Source organism: Dipodomys merriami, unplaced genomic scaffold (assembly GCF_024711535.1).
Source record: "Dipodomys merriami isolate MVZ:Mamm:240054 unplaced genomic scaffold, mDipMer1.0.p SCAF_6, whole genome shotgun sequence".
Classification (NCBI taxonomy): Eukaryota; Metazoa; Chordata; class Mammalia; order Rodentia; family Heteromyidae; genus Dipodomys; species Dipodomys merriami.
The window spans coordinates 48,779,953-48,795,907 of NW_027206179.1; the positions used below are offsets into that span (position 1 = coordinate 48,779,953).

The 15,955-nt window shown below is 33.3% G+C and overlaps 1 protein-coding gene across 4 annotated transcripts in view; it reads right to left on the reverse strand.

The window, feature by feature from the left end:
• Tdrd3 (tudor domain containing 3) overlaps window positions 1-15,955 on the reverse strand; it is a 113,650-nt gene that overhangs the window by 5,819 nt on the left and 91,876 nt on the right. For 3 of the 4 annotated variants that reach the window (XM_070002880.1, XM_070002882.1, XM_070002883.1), the window contains exon 14: window positions 14,368-14,454. The exons of the other annotated variant lie outside the window; for it this stretch is intronic. In XM_070002880.1, the coding sequence (XP_069858981.1) occupies window positions 14,368-14,454 (87 nt within the window). The remainder of the gene's footprint in view (window positions 1-14,367; window positions 14,455-15,955) is intronic. 4 annotated transcript variants of the gene reach the window in all.

The window sequence follows — 15,955 nt, forward strand, 5'->3', positions numbered from 1 at the left end:
GTATTTAAAGCTTTACATACTAACTGCAAAGGATGAAAATATATTTGATACTGCAGGAGAAGAAGTATCTCAGCAACTGAATGGAATGTTGTTTTCTCTACATCCAGTGCAGAATGGGCTGAAAAAACATCTGAAATTCTATACTTTACCAGTAAGCTATAGCAACAGAAGTAGGACACTGTATCTGCTGAGTGACTGCCTAATAAAAATGACATTGCTATTTGAAAACAGTCTCTTCTGTGTTTTAAAAAGTCAGACTGTGCTAGCCAAAGCCAATAGATATGACTACAGAGATGATTGACCATGAGATTTCTTTCCTTTAATTGGTATCTTCATAATCTTTTATAAGTGAAAGTTAATAAATAGTTTCTGACAGTTCAGTTTACAATTGCTGTCAAAGGTACAACATTTACTTTTTAACTTAGAAATTCCTCCTACAAAAGAGCCCAAGGAAAAGTCTAGTTACAGCTACTCTATACCATCTATAGCTACTATTTTTTTTTTAGCATTGTTTCAGTATTCTTTTTATGTTTTATTCTACAGTTCAACTTATCAGGTTCTATTTAGCTGTCTTTGAATGAAATTCTTCTATGGTTGCTCTTCTAGCCTTTTTCATTTTTTCCCTTTAGGTTTCAATAGTGTTACAGATAAAAAAAAACTCTGCACATTTTTACAGTTCATGTGCACATTTGTAGAGATCTGACATGTTAGCTAGCAAAATTCTAAGGCCACCTAGACATCCCTCTAGGTTTCCCATGAAACCTAACTGTAAACCCATAGAGATGAAGTGGGTTTCCCAAAGGACAAATCTTATTAGAGAAGGAGTCTTGACTAAGGCCATTTTGTTTCTGACTCTCAGGCAGGTTCTAAGATCTGTGATAACCTGTATACAATGAGGATGTCAAGTGTCATCTTCACATAAGTTTTTGAGACTTACAAGCATTTTTTTTGGACTCAAGTTTTTTGCTCACTAGCCATGTTATCAGATAAAAGCTGACATTCAAAATGAGTTCTTTTCATACCAATGTCAGCAAACATCCATTGCTCTCTTTTCATAAAATGACAAAAAAATTACAAAATTTTCCTGTCGTGTCATGTATAAATGAACTCAGACTTTGGAACAAAACAGAACATAAACCAATAAGAAAATGAGGCAAATATCCTCAGTGATAAGAACATTTGACAGACATAACTATACCTTTCCTGCATAAGGTCTGTGCCTTTTCATTAGTGTACACTGTATTTGAGAAGCACAGACCAACAATGTATTCCCAACTTATAAATAAGGTGTTTTACAAAAGTTCCTTGTAAATGAGTCACTTGGAACGTGGAACATATTGCAGTGAAGCTATGAAGCATTTACATAATAGGTTCTCTGTTCCACAAATATTAAGGAGGAGTGCAGCTAACCATACAAACAAAATATTCTAAGGAACAGGCTGAGCAATGCTTCTCAACTGAGAACTATTTGTCATGCAGGGGACATTAGGCAGTGCCTAGAGGGAGCTGCTACGGCATCTAATAGATGGACAGCAAGGATGAGGCTAAACATGCTGTAACTCACAGGACTGCTCATAACACAAAGATTTGCTCAGTTTTAAAGCCACACTGCTAAGAGTCATACTCACCAGGCCAAGAAAATAAAACATCTTATTCTTCCAGACCATCACTACATAGTTTCCTTGTTTTGGACTTTTTTTTTTTTTTTTTTTTTTTTGCCAGTTAAAGGGCCTGAACTCAGGGCTTGGCTGCTGTTCACAAGCATTTTAGCTCAAGACTAGCACTTTACCATCTGAGCCACAACACTATGTCCAGTTTTCTGATGGTTAACTCAAGATGAGTGGCAGACTCTTCTGCTCAGGCCGGCTTTGATATGTGATCCTCAAATCTCAGCCACCTGGGTTGTAAGATTGCAGGCATGAGCCACCATGCACTTGACCCTTCTCTCTTTCTTAATGATCACCGTCAACGCTTTCAACGTTCTCAGTCATCCCTCCCAACCCACTCCATCCCCTCACTTTTCTTAATTCTGTAGTATACACATGGAATTTTTTATGCTTCATTCTCCTCTGTTCTTCTCATCATTGTTTTACTCCCCCTTCCCTTGATTGTACCTCACTCTTTTCAAGTATCCATTTGGTGTCTATCTTATGGGACTTTGCTTTTCTAAGGAATACACCGCTTGTGTTCTCTCCTGAATCTATTTTATGCTAGTTAATATGTTTGTATACATTTATGTTACCCAGCACTTTACTTACGTGTTTATAAACTAATTCTATCCTCCACATGTGAGGGAAATATGCAACCCTTGTCTCTCTGAGTCTGAGTTACTTCATTTAAATTTTTCCAGGCCCTTCAATTTCTTTGCAAATGTCACAATATCATTCTAATGGATCAAAAAAAATCCACTGTATATCTATCTACATTTTTTCGATCCATTTATCCATTGAGAGGCATTTGGGCTGAGTCCATACCTTTGCTATGGTGAATAGTGATGCCATTTAGCATGGCTGTGCTGGGATCTTTACTGTTATCCTAGTTTGTAATCTTTTGGATAAATACCCAAGTGTGGGATTGCCGGATCATAGAGTAGCTGTTTAGTTTTTTGAGGAACCTCTATATTGCTTCTCAGAGTGGTTAAACAAGTTTGTATTTTCACCAGCAGTGTATTAGAGTTCCCTTTTGGCCACATCCTCAGCAGCATCTGTTACTGTTTTCTTGATAATGGCCATTCTAACTGGGGTGAGGTAGAATCTCAGTATTGTTCTGTTATTCTGTATGACCAAAGAGGTAAGCATTTCTTTATGTGTCTATTGCCCACTTTTACTTTTTCTGAGATGACTTTATTTAGTGCATTAGCCCATCTAATAATTGGGTTGTTGGTTCACATTACCGCTTCCGTATAGTGAGGGAAAGAAACAAGCAAAATTTTAGAACTAGAAGGAGGTTTGTAGATTATCTAATGAAGTGGATTTATGTTTTTTTTAAATTTTGGCAGTAAAGCAGCACTGTGTAATTTTATGTAAAACATCAGTATAAGATAGCTAAATTCAGGTTAAAATGGATGTTTTGCATAATGTGGATGTTTTTGTTATAAGTAGCACTCTTTACTTTCTCTTCAGTGGCACCAAGCCTTATAATCCTCAAGGTACAAAATTATGAACTCAACCTAGCTCAACCTTTGTTACGTATTGCAAACCTGTAAGGTAGAAAACTTGGCTAATACATGGAATTGAGCTGGTAAAAGAACAAGAATTGGAACATAGGCCATTCCCCTTTGCCTTTAACCAAATCTAAGCCCTTTACTTTCATAAATCAAATGCCTAATTGGATAGTAAAAAGTCACCTTACGTATTTATTTGGAAAAAAATTCTCAGGAGTTATTAACATGAGTAATCTATTATAACAGGTGACCAAACATAGCAAATTTTTGATAAGGATAATTTATCTTAGTTTCTACACCAATGAATAAAATAATAAATATAATGGGAAAAATAGTCTCCCTTTACTCAGAGGAGTTCGAAGATCATCACTTTTTATGTACATTGTCTAGTAATACTATATTTGAACTAAAACATTTTGTCAAGAAAAACAGAAGAAATATCAGATACAAAATCTGGTTACCAGATAACTGTTCCAAAATGCATGAATAACATTTAATAATGGTTTAATTCCTGTACGATTATACAGATTTTCAAGAAGCATTTATCTAAAGGTCTGATTTTTTTGTTTTCTAAAATCTGTATTTTCTAAAGACAGCATTATATTAAAACTACTTTTAATTCTGTAGGCTATCATGAAATCATCAAAATACCTAGATCAAGGGTTTTATACTATGTACTTTCAATTAAAGCATAATGTAAGTAAGACAGCTAAATTTTAAAGAGGTAGAAGTAAATTTGAAATCACAGTTAAAGCAGATACAATACTATCCATCATTGTCCTTATTCTGACATCATTAAGATTTTCTACCCTATTATCAAAGTAAAGAAGCTATCTTTGGCAGTATACTCATGAAAGTTCAACCATCGAAGAGCTGTCAAGAAAAAATGGGGGAAACAGCCTAGAAGAGATATCCCTAATTCATTCCAAACAATAAAAGTTTACATCTGAATTTATTTATAGTCGGAAGTAAAAGAAAGAGGGGGAGGGGGAATGACTATTCTATTATGTGCCTGGTCCTTTTCAGATTATCTCATTTAATTTTTGCAATAATGTTCTAAATTTCTTAACCTCACCATTTTATAGAAGAAACTAAAGCTCAGAGTAATTCATTATAAACAAAAATGGCCATGCTTTTAGCAAGACCCCCTAGACTGTATAACCTAAAGTTTTTTTTTATTGTATCACACAGTGAGTATTTACAATTCTTGTTTCAGACAGTTTTCCTTAATTTTTTAATAGCTTAATTTTTCCATGACCAACTTTTTTTTTAACTTCAAAATCTTTACAACTTCATTGTAGTATATTGGACATTTAAGAGTTTTATATACTTACAGTACACTACTTGATGTTTTACTATATGAATACATTACAAAATAATTGCAATCAAGCTAATAAACATACTTATTGTCTCTTATAGTTAACTATTTTTTCCTATTTTGTCACCGTGTTTTGTGACAAAAACCTTCTTAGCAAATTCTAAGTATATAATGCAGTACTGTTAATGCAGTCACCAAATCCCACTAGATCTCCAGATCTTACATATCTTGCATATCTTTTTCCTTTAACAAGTATTTCTTCATGTTTACCGAATTATTCTTCCTGGAAACACTATCCTACTCTGTGCTCCAATGAATTTGACTATTTTTATACTCTATATAAAGTGACAGCATATAAGATTAGTCCTGTTTTCCTTAGCATAATATCTTTTAAGGTCATATGGTCAGTTCTGAATAAACGAATGGCTTCAGCTTTAAATGCACCATAAGCATCATTTAATAATTACCACCTGCATTGAGATACTATAGTTAAAACCCAAGAGTGAATATATTACTTGTCTAAATGTGTACCTCTTTAAAAACTCATTGCCTGTTTTACCTAACAGTTAAATACACTTCAATATAGACCTCAATCTCCTTGATGATTTCCTTGAGAGATACTGTGTTCTGCCATTAGCATTTAAGAGCTCCATCTCAAATTGCTTTGGGTCTGGGTTTAGGGTCCATCATATTCTAACATTTTAATTCATCTAAATCTCAATTCTTTAATGTAGGAAATAGTAATGATATATGAGGTATCTTGGAAAATTATGTTACTAAATAAGCAGTAGATGTTGGCTATTATTTTAATAATACTCTTATAATTATGATTATTATTAGCTACTTACCAAAAATATTCTTCAAATTGCTTTTGTAGATAAAAAAAGTAGAAAAGTGTTTTGGAGACTTGTCACTTGACTTCTTCTAATTTTTTCAACAGTTCAAAAATGATACAAAAAACAGGTACTATTACTCAAGCCTATAATCCTAGCTACTTATGGAAGTATAGGTAGGAGAACTGGGATGGCAGTTGGAGACCAATCTGAGAAAAAGATATTCTCCAGATTCCAATTCAACCAATGACCAGGATATAATGATGTATACCAGTCATTCAAGTGGCATGGCCAAAGGGGTAATATGCCTGCATAGCAAGCATGAGGCTTTGAAAAAATATACACAAAAACAAATCATTTCATATTATGATTATTTTATCCATTTTTGCTTCTTTTGGAGAACAATCTTTTCTAAGCATAAAGAAAAAAGATAAAAAGAAGAAAAGGAGGGGGGAAATGGGCAAAGGAGCAAACTGAACACAATAAAAAATTAGACATTTTGCATAAAATACTATGTTGAAAATAAACATTATCTTTTTGAATATCTTGCCTTCAATCGTAAATTTTAAGCAATACCATAAAAAGAAGCCAGTTAAAACAATATTTAAAAGTAATAGAATATTTAACCAGTACAATGGGGCATATACATGTCTCTGTGTCTGTTGATAAATTTTATGTGTTTGTTGATAAATTTTAAATCTATCTTTACAAAAGCTATTGTATTCTAAAAAAATGCTAGTTAAGCAAATATCTTTTGGAATATCTTATGATTAAGACAGATAAGTACTAATTATGAGAGGTTTACTATTTCACATTTCACTCTCACAATTTATACCATTTTTACAACTTAAAATTCTTAGCTAATATAACAAGATGAGCTAATTCTCTGAAAGTAATAATTAGTACATTATAATGCCAGACTGCTTTGTACTTTAATAAAACCCTTGCTCAATACATTTTATATGAAATGAATGAAATGGATATAATCTACAGTAACCAGAAATACACATTTAAAAAATTGAATCAGTAAAAAAAAAAAAAAAAAAAAAAAAAAACCTCCACAAAGCTTCACATCATATTGATAAGATAAAGGCTAGAAAAAAATATGAGGATGGGAGATTTAATGTGAAATATTTGATATAATTATAAGAAGAAATGTATATGATAGACATAAAATAATTTGCTGATATTTTCCCTCCCCTACAGAGAACTAAAGAACATGAGACTAACAGAAAAAGAAAAGTTCAAATCTTAAGGCAAGTAGATCCCCAAGATAACCAACATGATTACCATGCTTAATTTCCAATTCATGTGTAATTACCCAAATTGACAATACTTGTATGACAATATAATCATTTGAGTGGAAAAAAATGTTTAAAAACACATATGAATTATTAGGCCAGTCAATATAGTTAGTTATAAGAATGTGAGGTCATATCAGGAGTCAATGACCTGACACCTGACCTGTGAATAAATCCTCTTGTACCATACACAAATGGTGGCTCTGCTTCCTACAGCTAACTGTGAAGGGAGCCCTCACCAACCTGGGCAGCCAACTCCACTGCTCCACATCCTTTACTTCAAAGTATAAATATTCAAATGAAGACCTTCTAGCTACCCTCCATAGTTGAGTGTGTTTCCTGTGCTATGTAAGAGATTATAAATTATTTAAGAGCCAGTATTTTACCTCTCCTTATTTTTAATATTATTTGTCAATATTCCCAGTATGTCTATCTCCCTAAATCATCTTTTATTGTATAGAATTTAGTGTTTACTGTCTACATCAACTTGTACTTAAAGTTGAAAATATGGCCTATATAATACTATTACACATACAAATCTACTAGATAACTGTTTGAGTGTTTGCTTTTTTAAAAATCAGTTACTCAATTACTCTTCATTCATATTGTACATGCCATCAAATGAAAGATCTACAACCTATTCTGAGGTATATTTCATATATTTCATTATACTTTTAGAGAACTATGTCCCAACCTAAGTGCACCTGAAGTCGGTGTAGTATAAAACATATTACATTGGCACAGCATTATCACTGGTATATTCTGAATAAACATGAAATTATTATATCAAGTACTTCTCACAAACTGTTTTGGTGATTTGTTAGCCTTCCTTGTTGCACGGTGAGTAGAAGTTAGGACTCCCATCTGCAAGGGTAACATCTACAATGTAATTCAGTCTTCAAACAGTTTACGATTTAGAGGTTGGTAAGACAATCTCAGAAAGATTATTTTATTACATTATTAGGTTTAAAAGAACTAGTTGGTTTCTCCTCTGTAGGAAAAACTTTCTAGTTCCTTGAGAACTATTAGCTTATAATTCTACCCATATATATTTTCAGTTCCCTACTTAAATTTTGTGATAACTAAGACTGATTATACTTAAGAGGAAAAAAAAAACTCTATCAAAATAATTGATAACACATAAAGAACAAGCTTACTGCCATGCTGAAAATTTTTATGTACATCATTTCATTAAACTCACAATTTCTCAGGCACAATGTTAACATTTATTTATATTTATAGGTAGAGGGTATACAGGCTTTGAACATGTACTTGTGGTTTTCTTGATATGTAAAATAGGACTCTACATTTTTCACTAGGATCCCGTGTATATTACAATGGTTTGTGTATATTAAGGGTTATTCCTGGTGACTGAGATACCCTGTAACCAAGTTGGACATAAAAATACTCTAGTTCTCCCATCTCAATCACTTCTATGACTTTGCCTCAGGACGTTAATGGAGAAGGAACATGAAAAAGTAATTTTACTCAGTATGATTCAATTCGTGGATTTTTGTCTGCAATTTCAATATGTGACGAATTAACTTTTTTTTTTTTTTTTTAAAAAGTAGTTTGTTTCCAAACTTAGGAAATCTTCTCAATCGTTTTTTGATGGATGGATGGATATAGGGGAAAAAAAGTATCACAGAGATTTTTCTTTGTGATATGGGAGATTAAATTTTGTAATAAGGGAAACAAATTTATCCCTTGTAAGTTAGACAAAGAAAAAATAATATTTACCACCTGATACTATCCATCAATCTATCTATCCATAAACAATTGTATTCTTAAACATACTGACAATAGGAACCATGTTTTAATTACCTGTAAATCTATACCTGAAGCATTTGAGGTATCTACCAGAAGATAAAGGAAATGACTAAATTCTTGTTTTGAGACTAATGTGCTCATCATTTTAAACAAAAACATAACAAATGTGTTGTTATATTAAAAATTCTACGTTCTTCTTGTCCAAACATGGAAGATATCCCCTCATTGTCACTTACTATGCATAAAACAATGATGCCAAGAACAAATTAAGAAAGCTTAAAGTCTCTGTACAGTCAAAGATTTTCTTTGGTTTCTCAAATATTTAATATTCATGGAACTGAGAAGAAGAAACAACCTAAGTTTTCATTCTAAGTACATCTTAAGATTATTTACACTGCTCCTCTTTGTGCAACCTAATTTCTATTCCCTGTGATTGTTCTGTTCCCTATTCCTGTTCCCTAGTAAAGCAGCAAACAGATCACCTGGGCTAAGGAGGAACAGTGAACTTCCTGTGATATGGTCAAATTGTATAACCATTTGTGAAGACTTAAGACTATTTATTAAGTGAAAACAATTCAAGAGATTCTAACAATTTATAACCATCTTGCTTCAGAGAACAAAATATCTGATACAATAATAAAATTTCACTTTCATTTTCACTGAATCAGAGAATAACAGGCCTAAAAGGTATACTGAAGTAAGAAGGAAAAGCTCATCCACTGTTAAACATTAATATTGGCAAAATCCAGGTTTTGACAAGGATTTTGCCAATGGCAAGCAGCAGGTGCACCAAAGGTAGGACTGCCTGCAAAGCTTGTCAGAGCTAAACAGAAGCTACCTATTTATGAGGACTGGAAAAGTTTGGAGGAAAATGGTTTGAAAAGAAAAAAAACATATTTTATAACTTTGCAACCAATACTATTAGTTAAGAAAAGCTTTGTTCAATCATTTTGTAAGATAAACTAAGGTAAGAGTATTTGTGGGTCTTATATTGGCCTACATTTTAAGAATGTGGATATAGAATATATAAATATATTACATTAATAATATTCCATTAGAAGACAGGAAAAGAAATGCATTTTTTAAAAAGGATTTGTCCCAAAGTAGTTTAGGATGGATAGGCAATGTCTAACTTCAGTCAGTAGTTGCCAGAGCAATTCAGGGTGAGCAAACATCACTTTCGGGAGGCGAATAATTAAGAGTGGCTGCTCTTTCCAAAGCTTTAAAGGAAAATGAAAGAAATGGAACTAATGCTAATTAAGAACCTTGTGTCAGGCTGGGCACAGGTGGCTAACACATAATCCTAGCTACTCCAAAGGCTAACATTTAAGAATCAAGGGCCAAACAATGCCAGCCCTGGTAGACAAATCCATGACAATCATCTACAAAAGGCTTGAAGTGGAGGCATGGCTCAACTGATCGAAGGAAGACATAACGGTCCCTGAGTTCAAGGACAAGTATCAGAGAGAAAACAAACAAAAAATGCCAAATATTTCAATTTCCCATTTTCCTGACAAGATGTTTATTTAGTTCCATGTTCTTATTGCTATTTTTTCTGAGAAACAAACATAACCGAGGTTAAAAATGATTATCTTCCCCAGGTTTCTGCTCTTCTCCAAATTCACAGTAGATCCACAGACTGAAGAAGAAAATTATATTGTCATATCAAATTATTGTAAGGTTTATAGAAACAGGTATGAATCAAGTGTTATCCATCACACATTTTAAATACATAAATAAACTAACATGTATACATATTATTTAGATGATAAAAGATCTGCAGGACATAAATTATTCACAACGCTATTTACCTGAATCAGTCTACTCTGACTCAACTGAAAGAATGAACTACCCTGAAATGGCTACTTTATCCTTAAACAGCTATGATTTAAAATGAGCTAATATGTTCAATAAAGGAAAATAGCATAAACATTAAAAATTAGTTTAAAAGTGACAGGCTAAGAAATTAAGGGTATGAATATGCTCAAAGTACATTACATGCATGTATGGAAATATCACCAAGAGATTCCTTTGTATAATTAATACATGATAAAAAATAAAAACAACATTGAGCTTACTGGTTGAGTCAAGCTATTTGACTATTTTATACTAGTACATTATAAATGTGAATAACCCAATAAAAATGCCAGATTAACTCTTATTGCAACTTTAACCCTACAAAATCATTTTTATTGCTGGGTGCTAGTGGCTCACCTCTGTTATTCTACTTAGAAGGCTGTGATCTCCGGACTGCAGTTCAAAGCCAGCCCAGGCAGGAAAGTCCATAAGACTCTATTTCCAATTAACTCCCCAAAATAGCTGGAAATGGAGCTGTGGCTCAAGTGCTAAAGCACAAACCTTGAGCACAAAAAGCTCAGGGACAGTGCCCAGGTGCCGATGTCAAGCCTCAGGACAGGCACAAGTTAAAGTATTCCCTCTCTTACTGTCCATAGACATGGAGCACAATTCTTCTATTAACATGGCTATTGAGAAGAAACATGTAATAAAGCAGTAAAATTAACCATAGAAATATTTCACAACAAATTATTAATAATAACTACTATATATTTCAAGAAATTTATCCTCAAAAGCTTGAAGACAGATACAAACAATTCTGTTTCATATAATTAAATTGGCAAGTTCCTAAATTTACTTAAGAATTTGTTACTATAAACCAGGAATTGGGGTGCAGGCCTGTGATCTCATCTATGGAGAGGTAGAAGCAAGAATATCACAAAGTACAGACCAGCCTAGGCAAAATTAAAGAATCTGTATCTCAAAAGCAAAATATAAAAGAAAGGGACTAAGGGCTGGCTCAAGTGGTAGGGTGTTTGTCTAGAATATGTGAGGCCCTAGGTTCAGTTCTTCCTTCAAGGAAAAGAAGAAGGGAATCTTATCACCTTCAAATTTTGAAGAACTTGCTATTAATATGTTTTTTTCATTTAATGAGTATTAAAATAAACAGTACACTTTTATAATAAAAAAACAAGCTCTAAATGGAGTGACAAGTTATAAACTACCAATATTTTGGCTTGGTAGCAATTAGAAAGAGATCAACTGTTAATGATGGTATTTTATCTTGCAACAATGCAGGATTATTCTATACTACTACATAAACTGTGATCCTAAGAGTGTCTCTTCATAATAGCTCTGCCTAGTTCTCCATTAGGAATTTGTTTTATAATTCCATAGACAATGCTAGATAACACTTTATAATTTTCATGCAAAAAGTATGAGAAGCATTTAATTTTCCTTATTTGAAATTGTTCCAGGTTAGGAAAACTCTCTCTAGGAAAGAACCTATGACTAGCTCAATAGATTAGAGTAAATCTCCTGGGATTAAAGAGTATAATTTATTTGCTCATTTGTTCCCTTGCTATGGGATTTCCTCATATTGTCCAGACTAGTCTTGAATTCCTACTCAAGGTATCCTCCTGCTATGTATCACCATGGTCGCAGCTAAATAGTTTTAAACTAATATCCTATCTCATTTTCTTGTTTACTAAAATAATCCCTCTAAAGGTACAATTTAGTAAAATCACAATTTTTAAATATCATGCTTAAGCATGGGTGCATACACACATATACTATGTCTTAGATTGCTTACTTACTTAACATTTTTCTATTCAATTTATTAATGACAGGTATAAAAATAAGCTCACAGCTGGGCACCGGTGGCTCACGCCTGTAATCCTAGCTACTCAGGAGCCTGAGATCCAAGGATCGTGGTTCAAAGCCAGCCTGGGGAAGAAAGTCTATGAGACTCAACTCCAATTAACCACTAGAAAACAGGAAGTGGCGCTGTGACTCAAATGGTAAAGTGCTAGCCTTGAGCTAAAGAGCTCAGAGACAGCACCCAGGCCCAGAGTTCAAGTCCCCCAACCAACAAAGAAAAAAAAAAAAAAAAAAGCTCACAACCACCTGACACTTTGTTAATGTCTTGGAACTCTACTAAAATTACTAGCAGGAGCCTAAATCTTGTTTCATAAAACATTTTTCAATGCTGGATTTTGCAGAGATTCTAGAGCAATAATAGCCATTCCTATGTAAACTTTCAAATATCAAATTATCAAGTTTCTAATGGAAACTTCTACCAGTGGCTGATACGAGGCTGTGCCAAATAAACATAAAAATATTGCCTTACTTGTGTAGCAAATGCTTTTCTTACAGTTATAACAAGATCTGAAAACCAAGACTATATTGTCACAGAGTAATTCTCATTCATTTTACTTTTGTTTTTCCCAATTGAAAACATAATATAGAATTATAAAAAGTTTACAAATTGAATTTATATACATAGCACTGAATGAATTTCCTACTTAAAGACAATCACTGTCTTGAGTATATTTTCATTCAAGTTTTTAAGTTGTTTTTATTCACTTACTATGTAAATTTCTCATATATAGTCTTTGTAATAATCTTTTAAAACAGTTATATTATAGTACAGGTAGATGATACTTTACCATTCTCTTATTGCTATACATTTAAGTAGCTTTTAGTGTCTTATTATTAAGTTATGTAGTAATGATAATCTCCCAGTGATTGTTTTATTTTTCCTTTTAGAATTTCCTTAAGGAGATACTACCAATTGTAGGATTATTGCTTCCCAATTTTAAAACACTTTATAGAGTCTTGGGGAAAAAATAGAGGTCATGCTAGTTTACACTGCCATTAGCAATACATGAAAGTACTCTTATCACTTCAGCCTTGCTAGCATAAGTGTTAATATTTAATTTTTTCATAAATTGATAAAATTTAAATTGCACACTTTTTCAATTTGCATTGGATTACTACCAGAGTTCAATAATCCCAAATTTTAGTTATGAAAGATGACAATGCTACTTCAGCAAGAAACCATATTGAGCATAAATCTATGGTTTAATGATAAAAAATAAATCTTTACTAAAATTAACCTGATTTATGACATGAGTAACTGTCATGCTGCATGGTAATCAAGACATTAATGGCAAGCAGTTCATGTAAGTAGCTACAGAAGCGATTATTTATATATAGCCAGAGAAAGCATCCTAGATTGTGCAGGGGAGGGGGAGGGATTTAACTTAACAAACACACATAAAGGCTTGATCTGAAGCCAGAACTGAAGCCTGAAGTGATCCAGAAAGCAAAATTTCTCTCTTCCTCAGCTTCATGCACTCTGTAAAGTGAACATCCATGAAAGATAGGCACTGTAAATTATGCTTGGCTAAGATAGGCTAGGATTACTTTACCGAGATGAGGCCAGATATTCTCACAGGGAGCTGACCAGGGGGGTGGGGGAGGAGAGTCCAAGTCCCTATCTATCTGCTACCACTATTCCTCAGGTTAAGAGTCTAGGTTCCAGTCGTTTAAATAAGGATACAGGTGGACCTGTTGCAACAATGAGAAAAAAAAAAAGAGTCTAGGTTCCAGCAAGACCTCTTAAGAACTGTAACCTGAATTATATCCATTCCCTTTCATTTCCACAGAGAAAATGAAAGGACTACAGGAAAATGTATACTCCGGCTGTCTACCTTACCGACAGAACAGTGAGCTAGCAAAAAAGGACTGCCCTCAGCTAAAACATTTCTTTGCCACGTTCTGAATTTTCATGCACTACTGATTCATCTTTTGATATTGTTAAGCACTGTATAACAGGGAAAAATAGAGTGAGGGGTAAGTTAGGGTAATAGTAAGCCATACTCTACAGTACAGATTAATCAACCTGGTTTTACACTTTTAGAATACTTAACTCCAAAGCATGCAGAGGATAGGAATAATAGTTCCAAAAGAGGAGAAAGCAAAAGGAAACACAAAAATAGTTGTTACTCTGGGTTGCTTTAAAAAATGCATAGCTAAGAACATGAGACTTCAAAAGAATAGAGGAGGAAGCCAAGCCTATAATACTAAAACACTATGTTTCTAGAGAGGTTACAAATCACTTTACATAGGTAAATTATCTAATCCTTGCAATATCCTGAGACTCAGAGATGTTAAGTAACTTACCCAAAGTCACATAGGTAGTAAGTGGCAGAGCCAGGACTGGAACCCAGGTCTTCTGATTCATCCTGTGCATTTCCAGCTCCCCTGGAGCTGAAGCAGGGGCAAAAAGGGAGGTGGAAGTAATTTGCCCAAGACCAGCCTTGCCCTCTCCCCTTCTTTCAAAGGTCAAGAGGAGCATACATTTAACTCAATGACCATATAAAAAAAATTGTTTCAGGATAAGGCTTATGGAGTCTGAAAACTTTCCCAGCCTTAAATCCAAAATTTCAATAAATAGTAGACAATGTCAAAGCAAAATAATCCTCATTTCTGAAAGCGAAACCATTTTGTAATTAAAATTATTAAGGCAATTTGCTTAAAAACTTTTAGCAGGTTCAGCTATACTGTTTAAGTTATACCCTTCTTAAACATTATTTTGAAAGCTGATTATTTTGAAGACATTGATCACCTGTAACCTACTCTGTGACCACATTTTGTTGATATTCTCTCAGCAGTTATTATTATTAAAGCAATTATATTCACTAGACCTATAAAAATTCATGTGTCCAGACTTTCCACAGCCAATTTTAAGTATTTTCAATAGGTAAGAACATATATTTATTATCTTCCTGAATTGTAAGCCTTATATTGTTTTTAAAATTATTCCTAAAATGTTTCAATACACCTTTTTATAATTACATTTTTATGTCAAAATTTAGGCCTTCCACTGTCTAGTTTACAGAGTAACTCTTTAATTTCCCTTAAAGAAATTATATTTTATCTTATTTCTAACAAAGCTGAAACACATTCAATGAGAAATTTTACTTCTTTCTTTATTTCTTAAGAATGTAAGGAAACAGGGCTGGGTACAGTGGCTCATCCTTCTAACCTCAGCTATTTGGAGTATAGAGACAGGGTGATCGCAAGTGAAGGTCAGCCCAGGTAAAAGGTTAGAGACATTCCTTCTTAATAAACAAGTTGGATGTGGTAACATACACCTATAATCATAGCTGCTGGGGAAAGGGATCCAAGTAGAAGACTCCGTTTTTAAGGCTAAAAGTCAGTGAGAGACAACAAGAAAAGCAAACCTCAAAATAATAAGACAGAGGACATAACTCAGGTGATAGAGGGCTAGAAAAGCCAAGTGAGGCTAATTAAAATTAATATACAATTCAAATGGACTGAGCATATGAGCAACGCTTATTATGTCTAGATCTTTAGATCTTTTGTACCATAAGTCTGCAAACACTTCAGTCTTCTGAAGTTTTACCTTTTAATGGAGAACAACTATTAATAAATGTTTATACAAATCAGGACAAAGTACCAACCAGAGATAGATTGTATCGAAAGATTTTAGAACCAACTTACAGCACTAATAACTCTCAAAGTCTTGATATTCTCTCTTTTCTTGTTGCTTTAAATCTTTAGCTTCTTATTTTAAAAGTCTGATTAATACTAAACATTCTTTTAGGTACTGGTAAACAATTTCAGGATATCCTGATAAGATTACCTAATTACCTGATGAGAAAAACTACATATCTGTATCCTCCCTCTTCACATTATTGTAAGCTTTAGTTACTTAAGACTTTTAAGATAAACACCATTTTATTGT